The 11,473-nt window shown below is 41.5% G+C and overlaps 1 protein-coding gene across 1 annotated transcript in view; it reads right to left on the bottom strand.

Annotated features, from left to right (window-relative positions):
- Positions 1 to 8,349, bottom strand: part of LOC147024251 (choline-phosphate cytidylyltransferase A-like) — a 50,053-nt gene extending 41,704 nt beyond the window's left edge. The window contains exon 1 of the mRNA XM_085883998.1: positions 8,013 to 8,349. Within this exon, the coding sequence (XP_085740124.1) occupies positions 8,013 to 8,093 (81 nt within the window). The 5' untranslated portion in view covers positions 8,094 to 8,349. The remainder of the gene's footprint in view (positions 1 to 8,012) is intronic.
- Between the last annotated feature and the right edge of the window lie 3,124 nt (positions 8,350 to 11,473).

Consider the following 11,473-nt stretch of genomic DNA (forward strand, 5'->3'; position numbering starts at 1 on the left):
GTACAAAGTGAACAGTGATTAGTTTTATAATTGCCAGGATATAATAAAATGTAACAATGAGCATTGGCAGTTACTACAGGGCTGTGTATTAGGTTAAAGCCTAAATAAGATAGAGTTGTGCTTCATGCCTAACTTTGGAAATGATTTTGGTACACTTCTTTAAGCTTTACTAAACTAAATTTATATACAGTTGGATTCCACTTAAGTCACACTTCCTTACAATATCTTTATTTTTTCTATATGTTTGTTAGTAAAAAATTTATTTTAAAAAAAAAGTAGCTTTTGGGACTGCAGAATCATTATAAATTGATGCATTTTTTGTAAATTACTTCAAAACTTCAAACCCCACATTTATGTTATTTTTCATGAATAAAAAGGCTTACACAAGTATTTACTTGGTATAAATTTGATGTTTATGTGCAAATTTAATTCTATGATATGAGATTAATAATGTTATAAATATTTATTACTTTTATATCATACAAAATGCACCATTGTGCCATTTTCATGATTGAGATAAGTGTTAGCATCTCATTTTTAATTGGAAAAATACATTTTTGAGCCAAAGCAAATTAACCACAAAGTTATTCTGACCATGAAACACGACTGCATGCTCATTGTGGTGTAAGCTTAGGAATTCTTGACATGGCTTCCACTTCAAAAGCACACCTATTGCTTTTATTCCACATCTTTCATCGAACATGTTTTTTTTTTAAATAGTGGGCCTTTATAAAAATCGTTTAAAAATAGAAGGGATTGAGAACAACTCTTGAATTTTCTACCACAGTTTGCCTATGTATGTGTCTTTAAGTGACAAAAATTTAAAAGAGCTGTGTAACTGTCAACATGGTGAACACTTGGGGTAAATTTCAGTGTCGTTGAGTCTGGAGCAAATTTCAGACACCTATAGCACCCAAGACAAAAAGGTTTCAGTTTTCTTGTGTAAATGATCCAGTCACTAGATTATGTAAATCAGGCAACAAAATTCTTCATGATGAATAAACTGACTGTTGGCAGCAATTTGAAAACTCCAATTTTTTTTGACTGCATGTTACAAATCACTACATTTGAGTACTTATCTTAAAAAGTATTTTAAGTAGAACATTTTTTATGTCAGATTCTGAAAGCCTCACTAATAGACACCATTTGTGTGAATTTTCAGAACTCTGTTTGTAAAACTCTGGAATTTAGACCCCTCCAAAAATGCTTCAGATACAAATCTGCAATTCGTGACTGCCAGAATTGAAACACCCCTAGGGTGTTTGTAGGGCCATATCTCGGACACTACTTGGAATTTTGAGCTATACCTTGGCAAACCTTCCTCATATATTATGTTAAGGTAGCTTTGAGAATTTTTTCAGGAAAATCTGAGGGGGTCACAGCAGAATTTCATTTTTTTTGGCTGATTTGACACAGAATGACCCCTCCACCCATATTACTACATTATTATAGATACTTGTACCAAGTTTGACTTATTTCCCTTCAGCCGTTCTCAAGTTATTGCAGTAACAAAAACCGATTACACACTCTGACACCCGACCCTTGACTTTTCGATGCAGGAATGCAATCAGTTCATCTTTGCATCATAATAGATACTTACACAAAATTTGTTCAAATTCCCATCACCGGTTCACAGGTTAGCTTGGTAGCAGAAGTTTTACCTAACGGGACCTCTGACCTTTGACCCCATAATCTAATCAGTTCATCTTTGCATCACTATACATACTTGTACCAAGTTTGACTTGGATCCCCCTCAGCCATCCTTACGTTATCACGGTAACAAAAACCTATCACAGACATCATTTATGAATGCCATAAAATGCACCTCGCTTCGCATAATCGCTAGTACTATTGTGGAGCAGAAAAAGGGTATTTCGGATGTGGAGAAGACATTGTCGAGATGGACAAAATTGCCTTTATATAAATCATCTTTCATCATCTATGCTTGTATCTAACAACAAAGTCCTAGGAGCCAATGCACCAGACCGTACATTATATTCTTACAAGATATTCACAACCACATATAAAGGTTGGAGGAGTCAGATGATTAAGCAGCAGGAGAAAAATATTTTACAAAACCCTATATTGAATTATCATCCAAAAACTTTGCAATCTCTTAAGAAAGGAATCACATGTCCCTGTCTGGCCGAATACGCACGTGCCATGAAAACCCCACACTCCCAAACTTTGACCCTATGATGCTGTCCTTGCCACGCATTCAAGAGCACAAGAACACAAACCTGCTGCCAATGTGCTTTACAAGGTGTGCCTTTCACAACCTGAGTGTAAAGGTGCAAAGCTAAAAACAAAATTAAAAGTCACAAGTCAACAACTATTAGGAATGGATATTTCAGGGGAGAAAAGAAAGTATAGATCAACAGACTTGAGATGGCAAATGAAAAGGAGGTGAATGAACAAAGCCGCTGTAGCGGTAAACTTGAAACACATTACACCGTTTGGGGTTCAAAGTTTGGAAATGTTCTCGGGATTCAGCAATCAGATACACCTTAAAGGTGATATTATGTGTTGAAGCAGCAACGAATTAATAAATAGGAGCAAAAATAATAATAATAATAATAATAATAATAATAATAATGAAAACTAGCCAGGAGGCGATGATGGTTCACGGGCATTATTGAACAATGCCACGATAGGTACAATTGAGTTAGTGGAAGCTTTTGAGGAAGCCCTACCGTAAAAACCTATCTCTTCCGTCAAAATTGACCAAATCAAATCGGATTTTTTTATATGTTGTACTTATGGACATTACGCACAGTTTCTAGGAAATTAAATTGCAAGAAAAAAATTGAGAAATAAAATAAAAAGTTCAAGTGGGCGTGGCTCCACCCACAAGGGGCATGGGACGCCCCTCATACAAAAAGACACAACTACACCATGATATCTAGCTTGTGTCCAAGTTACGTCAAGATCGCATCAAACGTCACGGAGCTATGCTCTGGAGAGGGTCACAAACAGACAGACGCACACAGACACAACGAAAATAGTGGTCACTGCTGGCGCCCGCGAACCAATATTTCTTCACATGAGCATAGGGGTCATCAATTTATTCAGTACGTACTCGTAATAGGGTGTTGGCACATTGGAGGATCGCTAAATTGTGAGAATAGGAAGAAAAAAAATGAGAAAAGGAAGAGAAGGATGACAGGAGAAAGGAGGGTCGGGGAGTGTTCGGAGAGAAGGAAAATGTGGGAAAGGGAAGGACGGCTGGTAGGATAGCCTCCAGAGTAGTCCATGGGCCGAAATTTCTTTTTTGTTTTGTAGTCCAGTCAAAGGAATTTTGTTTGAACACACGAAATGCTTCAAATAAAATCTGCAGAAGAAGGATCGCTGCATTCCCACCATCAATATGTGCACATTTACCGTACGGTAATTACCATTAATTTAGCCGCTAGAAAAACCGAAAAAAGTGGAAAGAAAACTTGCGAAGGAGGATAAGAATCAAATAATGAGAGTCACACCAGTGTGTCAGGTGCTTTAAAACTTGTGCTGTCATGTTACAGAAATCCCAACATGGCATTCTCTAGTTTGGAGCTGTAGAGCGAGCAATCCGGAGGAAAACTATCAAACAGAACACAATTCATGCACTTTTCCAATGTGGAAGGTAACACGATGTTTAAACCACCCAGCTCTGAAATACACAGAAATATGGCAGGTGTACTTGGAAGGAAAGGAAGGAAGGAAAGCCGAAAATGGTTCGTCAATTCCTGAACCGGAATGGCCCTATATTACCGGCAGCTGGTGACGTGGACTCGGCAGTACACACACAGTCCCTACAAAGTCCGTTGATACCTCCGGAAAAAAATAATCGATACGATAAGAGAGATGTTTGTCTGTCTGTCACCATTTTCCTTAGAGATGGCTGAATGGATCTTCATCAAACTTTCAGAGGTTCATCAGTGAGTGTTTTCGGCAAAAATAAAATTGAAAATTTTGCCAAAAATAAACAAATAAATAAATAAACGGTTGGATTTATTTATTTTAAAAAGGAGCTACATGAAAGGTAATATTAAATTATGTCTGACCCCATTCCTTTGTAGGTGTAAGGAACCGTTTTAGGTTCCCACAACAAACAAGCAAACAAAAAAGACAAAAATATTTTGATTAATTGTCAAAATGCCATTTGGATTGGAACAGCACCAGGCAACGCCAGTTCCCCCCAAATAGTGGTCAATAGATTAACTTATATTGAACCGATTCCAAAAAAAAAATCACTCAAGTTGATCATTTATGTTAGAAAGTTGTCAAATTGTTGCACATGAACACAATGCATACCATACCGTCACCCTCACGCAGTCGACTTGCAAAGCCATTTTCCTTCGATTTTGAACACGCCTTTCCGAAATAATAACACGATAAATCTAATTTAAATGTTTTCTCATTAGATCATGCTATACAGTAGTTGGTCATGAGGAATAGATATCTGCAATATGAAAGATAATCCTTAAACGGTTTTGGAAATATTGCGTATGCAAGGTCGGATGGAGCTCATTTCAATGTCCCCCGTTTCCGACCTTGTCGGAGGGGCGGGGGACAATAATGATCGAGAGAGGTGTTTTGATGGCCAAAGATAGGGCACCCAGGCTCAAGATGCTATTTGTCAGATGAATGATAAGACTGCTACTTGTCCTCATGGTTCTATGCAACAAGAGGAGATATTGTCAGACCATATGCTTCCCATGACAGATTTGCTCTTATTCTTATTGACTACTATAGTAAATGGCCAGAAGTTACATTTACTCAGTTTACCACGACTGAAACTGTGATAGACTTTCTCAGCTCTGTTTTAGTCGAGAAGGTTTTTCCAGACGAGATAATTCCTGATCACAGACCACAATTTGATTCGAACAAGTTTTCCACCTTTCTTGTTGAAAGAGATATTTTAAACATTTACGTAAATTCTGCCATCTACCACCCTGAAGGGAACGGTAAAATTGAAAGATTTAAATAAGTTATTGAACGAGACTACACAAACTGCTAAAATTACACACCATCCAAGGATTCATTATGTACGCAATTTCTTAGCTGTGTACAGATGTACTCCACATCGCTCTCCTGGTGTTGAACCATCTGTAGTGCTTCACCGAGGTCACTTGAAGACAGAGTTAGATATTGCTGCAACAACGAAGACGTTGCGAAATAGAGTCCAGAAGAAACAAAAGTTTGGGAAAGCTTAAGAAGATAAGCGTAGAGGTGTGAAATGTACTGTACATTATTCAAGCCAGGCGAGGTTGTAAGAGTAAAAAAAAAACAAAACAAAAAAAAACACGTTCCAAAAGGTGAAAGCACATTCTCACGGCCTGTTCGAATAAGTGCTCAACCAGTGTTGAATATTTATGCAACTGAAGATGGTAAACATGGAATGTTCAGTGATTAGATGGATTCTATGCAACTCCTTTTCACAAACAAGAGGGTTCCAGTGTTGAATGGTGCGATTTGGAAAACACCTGAATGTTCCACCAAAAATAGAGACAACTAGAGGGGGAGCACTCGGTAGAGTGCAAAACCTCCGCCGCCAATACTGCTAGGTCACTCAAGTGAACCTGATATCCTATTCATTCAATTTGATGTCAACAGTGCTCACAGTGTTATAGTTTGCAACTTTCCCTTTTACATACTCAATTCATTCGTCATAACTTGATTCCTTGAGACAGAAATTGATTTTACGTGGGTATATCCACCTGAAGTTCCAAAATCAGCCGCAATTATAATTTTGGCATGTTTTTTTTTTGTTGGAAATCACTTATAACATGCAGAAATGCAAAAAAAAATCGAAATTTTGTTGAAAAAAAAGTTGCAAATTTTTTTTTTTCTCTAACAATTTTTTTTTTTTGGGGGGGGGGGTGGAAATCACTTAAAACATGTAGAAATGCAAAAAAAAAAAGATCCAAATATTTTTTCAAAATGGCCGCCATAGCGGCCATATTGGATTTTGGACCAAGTCCAAAATCTAATGGCATGATCCTTGGGCCATACCTAACCCCCCCACCAAGTTTCGTCGAAATCCGTCGAGGAGTTTTTCCGTAATACTGTTCACAAACAAACAAACAAACAGAAAGGGGTGAAAACAGTAACCTCCAATCTTCGATGGCGGAGGTTAATGATCGACCTGTCAGAGTTCAGAGTGTACCTGTTTAGATCAGAGATCATGTACGGTACTGATAGAGTATGTACATGGCATACCGAGATGAATACATTGGTACTTAAGACACTGTGCGCATGACTACGGTTATGATCGTTACGTCTGCCATTGTAAGAGTAATGGAGTGAACTGCACTCTCTTTGAATTGTTATTTCATTGTAAAATGAGTAATAGCACATTTATTTATAGAGAGAGGGGAATGTGGTGTCAAGCATTATTATTGATACTTCTACTTTGCATTCTGATTCTTTAAAATCAACAAACATACAAAACCTCTGCACCCCCCGACCCAAAATTCACAGTGGCAGGTCCATCGGTAAGCTTGGCAGGGGATTCCCCCTTCTCACTCCCGAGTTATTTATTTTTATTTTACTCTTCCTGTAGCACTCGCTGGAGCCGCTGCAAACACGTTCAATTTGTTTCGGGAAGTTGTCACAAGATGACCGAATAAAACTGAAAACGACCGCCTGGACGGTCAGCATTTGTTGGAGTACGACAGTTTCCATGGAGACCGCCGCCATGTTTTTAAGCAATGCCGAGCACTCCGTTCCGTTGGAGTGCTTGCTTGAGCGCTTTGAAATAGTGTGTTTGAGTGCATTGAATAAGCTGCTTGCCAACGGAACACATTCCTGGTGTAACATTTAAGGATTGAGGCGCAATAACAGTTCCTCTTCAGGTTGAATGGATTTACGGCGTTTTTCTTCATTCCTCAATACAATGTACAGTGCGAAACTAGAATGGCCACTTGGGAGAGCACATACATCCACCAGGCCGAACATTCCACCGATATACCGAACATATTTCCGCAGGGCGCTCAAGGTCCGCCAATAACCCCCTTCTGGTAAAACTACCAAAATCACGAATCACCCCTCACCTTCACTCTTTCATTCCTCATTTTTCCCACCTTTGGAATAAACTCCCTCAATCTGTTCAATCCCATTCTTCCCTCCAGGCCTTCAAAACAGCTGTTCACCACCACCTCTTATCATCCCCCATCCAATTCCTCGATCTTTTTTACCCCCGATAATCCATCCAATCCCACCTCCTTCAAATTCCCTGCTTTCCTTCCTGAAAGTCCCTGTATTGTCCATCTTGTATACCCCGTGTTCCCTACCCCATCCCTAGTCTCCTGTCCCCCTTTCTGTGCGTTGTGTGTTAGCTCTCATACGAGCCTCAACAATGTATAAAACAACAACAAAAAACTCATCCACAAAGTTTCGCCATTATCCGTCCATCACTGGCCCCATCCCTCAATGGTGAAGAATCACTTAAAAAAAAAATATATATATATATATACTCGGATCCGGATCTTCAACAAAATTGAATCAATTAGTCCTCGTCACACACCCGTGTCCACCAAGTTTGATCCGAATCCGTCCACAACTCGAGATATTCTGCTCACAGACAGGTAGACAAAGAAGGGTGAAAACACAACCTCCATCCACTGAACAAATCTTGAGGAAGTACCAGGAAGAAGAAGAAGAAGAAGAGAGAGGAGAAGGAGAAGAAGAATCATCGACGTGTTCAGCATTCCGACGCATTCAGGCGGTGTATGTGTGCTTCACTTTTTAATGCACACCAGTGAGTGGACACGATATCGCTCACCCGATAGCGTATAGACGAATCATTACACAGTACACACCAAAGTTCTACAACACCGGATATTTAAAGACAGGTGTTCGTACCAACTCCACGACAGGTTACATCTCCGGCCTGGAGACGTTTTCCCACGACGAATTATCGAGCATGGACATCGTCTGCCTTCACCACACAACGGTGCTTTCCCTTTAGCGATTCACGTGTTATAAAACCCAAGCACACACAACCGGACAACAGGGCACGTCCGTCTTACCAGACGAGGCAGCTTGGGCGGCAACTCATTGGTCTCGTCCTGCTGAGGCTCGTCATTCGCTTGACGCTTTCGCGAAGACATGATTCATCCGCGAATCCGGGTCCGGAGTACGTCCAGTCCGTGAGGCGAGCACGAATCACTTGGCGACACACGGCGGCCTCAAATCAGGGTTGGTGGGGGGACATCCAAGGTGACACCGCCACGAGTCCTCAAAACAAGTGGGAGTGTGGAACCAAAGGTGAAGTCTGGATAACCCACGACGTACTGATGATGACCGCTCCACACTTAAGTGGTCTACTTCCTACAGGAAGAGGATCATCGAAATCCGTGGGACAAACAACGAGGCCACGCCCATTGCACACATCGCTCCAACTCCATAACTCCGCCCACTTTTGCCACAGCAAGAGCATCATCGAAATCTGTTGGACAAACAACGAGGCCACGCCCATTGCACACATCGCTCCAACTCCATAACTCCGCCCACTTTTTGCCACAGCAAGAGCATCATCGAAATCTGTTGGACAAACAACGAGGCCACGCCCATTGCACACATCGCTCCGCCTCTATAACTCCGCCCACTTTTTTCCACAGCAAGAGCATCGAAATCTGTTGGACAAACAACGAGGCCACGCCCATTGCACACATCGCTCCGCCTCTATAACTCCGCCCACTTTTTTCCACAGCAAGAGCATCATCGAAATCTGTTGGACAAACAACGAGGCCACGCCCATTGCACACATCGCTCCGCCTCTATAACTCCGCCCACTGTTTACCACAGCAAGAGCATCATCGAAATCCATTTGACAAACAACGAGGCCACGCCCATTGCACACGTCGCTCCGCCTCTGTAACCCCACTTGCTGTTTACTGCACGTTTGAGTTCTTCGTTTGTCCTCGTCCCATTTTTTCGGCTGCCGAAGCAGTTTCATTGCTGGAAGTTGTAGTCTTGGTCGGGTCGCCACTCCGACGGAGGATTTGGGCATTGTTAAGGGTGCTGGCGATAGCTCGCCTCCACTTCGCGAGGAAAAACAACATTTAACTGCATGGTATTCGGAGAATGCTCGAGTCTTGAGAAGGACTTGGTGTAAACCAACTCTTTTGTTTAAAGTTTTTTTTTTCTTTGATCCACTATGGCTGCCAGACCACGTGACACACGAATGGTCATTTTTTGTGAAAATCCTGTTCATATGTGGTCAATCGAATGAAAATTGACAATTTCAGAAATTTGGCCGAAGTTGACCTTTTGACCGATGTTGACCTCAAAAATAGTTTTGGGTTGAATTCATTGACTTCATATCGCAAATGCTCTTCAAATTTGAAGTCAATCGGATGAAAATTGTTTTTGTTTTTTTTTAGAAAAATGTCCTATGTTGACCTTTGGTCGATGTTGACCTCAAAAGAGTGACCACTGTATTGAACCACCAATGGTCATGTAACATGCAGTAAAATTTCAATTTCCTGCGCTGAACAGTTTTCGATGTACGCTCTTAACAAAATGCAGACACATACAACATACAATGCACGACAGACGCCACCGATTGCTTAATCCTGCTTTACACTTCTTGAGTGCAGGGTAATAAAGACCTGCGAAGATTTGTCGACCTCACAACAGCAATAAAAAAGCAAAATTGTATGTATGTATGTATGTATATATATATATATATATATATATATATATATATATATTGTTATGGTTGCAGGAGTAGACTGAGGAATTTGATCGGAAAGATAGGAGATTGTACGGAGTTACTTTGTCCGTAGACGTGTAGGAGAGATCTCGATGTAAATTAAGTAGGGAAACTGTAAGCTTTAGTGTTACTTGTCACCAGGTGAGGGGTGTTGTTGTGTTAATTAGGTAGGGTCTAAGACTAATTTGTCCCAGTTTGTCATTGCCCCCTGTGACCTATTCCTCCATTTACGTATTTACAAGCCAGCCATGGAAGAATTACATTTTTATAACAAGAGAAAACGTGCCGAGCAGGAGAAACCCCGCCTTCCCGGTTTTGTGCCAACAAGCCACGCCTGAACGTGGATGATTGATGGGCATGACATCAGAAGTGAGGCAGGCGTGCAGATTAGGGAGAGGCCCCGCCTTCCCAGGTTTCATGCAAGCAAGCTACGCCCCAGAGGAGGACGGTTGTTCGGTGTGACGTCAAGGAGAGATCAGGAGCGAACAGACGAGTTTGATATCAGAGGATACGTTAGTCAGAGGAACGTGGTTGGGACAGAGGATCTCACTTTGCTCTCCTCTCAGTATGACAAAGGCTGCACAATTCTCATGTTCATGCTGTGTGAATTTACCTGCGTGCTGGAGCAAGACTCGAACCATTGACTGTTTGCCTGAGCCGTGAAGTGTGAGTGTTTCTGAGGAGGGAAGGAGAGCGTGTCGAGAGCGTGCCTTGTGGCCTAATAATGGGGTCTCAGAAATTGTCTCGTCGTGTGGGCCATCGTTGTGAACAGACCAGGTGCAAGAGAGGAACTGTCGGCATATTCACTCGTGAGAAGAAGCTACACGGTGGTTCGTGAGGCCTGACGTCGAGTGCTCTCTCCGAATTGCTTCCTGTGTGTTTCCCGCCGTGAGAGACGACGCGATTTGATCGTCAAGTCCTAAAAGATCACTTCTGGACCAGAAGGGAGGACTTTTCTTTCATTTATTGTTTTCCCGTTGGTCGTTTTTGTGTCTGAGTGTTAAGGCACCTCAAATAGGAAATTAGATTTAGTTTACCTCACGTTCTGTTTTTATTATGACTTGTATTTTTGCCATTGTAAATATTTGATTTTCATTAAAAAACCCAAATTTATTTAAGTTGCTTGTATCTGTTGTGGGTTCGAGTATAAAACCCTTTTGCTACCATCCTGATGAATGCCTCTGGTACGTCGTAACTACTAACCATCCCGCGCGTGCTATTATCTCCAAGGATCACATGTCTGCCTCCAAGGAAAACCGCTTGGCAATCCGGCGTGGTCGGTGTTAACCACCTATCCACCACAATTAGGTCAGGCGGATTAACTTAATCTCCCCAGGACCATGACATTTGGTGTCAGGAGTGGGATATAAACACCCCTGACTCCCTCAAGAGTGCAGGATTCGAATCCTGATCGACATTTCACAGGGGACACAAAATTGTTGATCACAATAATTGGTGTTGGGTCGTGCGATTCGAACCCTGATCGACATTTGTTGATCAAGGGTTAGATTTTTGGATTTGAAGCGGTCGCGCTCTCACAGGAAAACATAGTATCCGGAGATACAGCTAAAGTTCTGGGTCTGATCATCAGACTTTATTCCATTGGAACTGAAGGGGACCCTGGTGACATTCTTGCTGAGTTGAAGGAATATCCAAACCTAGTGCGAACTACTGGAACTCTGCCAGGCATGAAAAGAATTAAATTTCAACCTGGTGTGAAGGGAGTAGTACACGCTTCGCGGCGACAACCAGCTTCCCTCTTGCCACGTAAAT

This window comes from Eptatretus burgeri, chromosome 6 (genome assembly GCF_056783735.1).
Source record: "Eptatretus burgeri isolate ZD-2024b chromosome 6, Ebu_testis_v1, whole genome shotgun sequence".
NCBI lineage: Eukaryota > Metazoa > Chordata > Myxini > Myxiniformes > Myxinidae > Eptatretus > Eptatretus burgeri.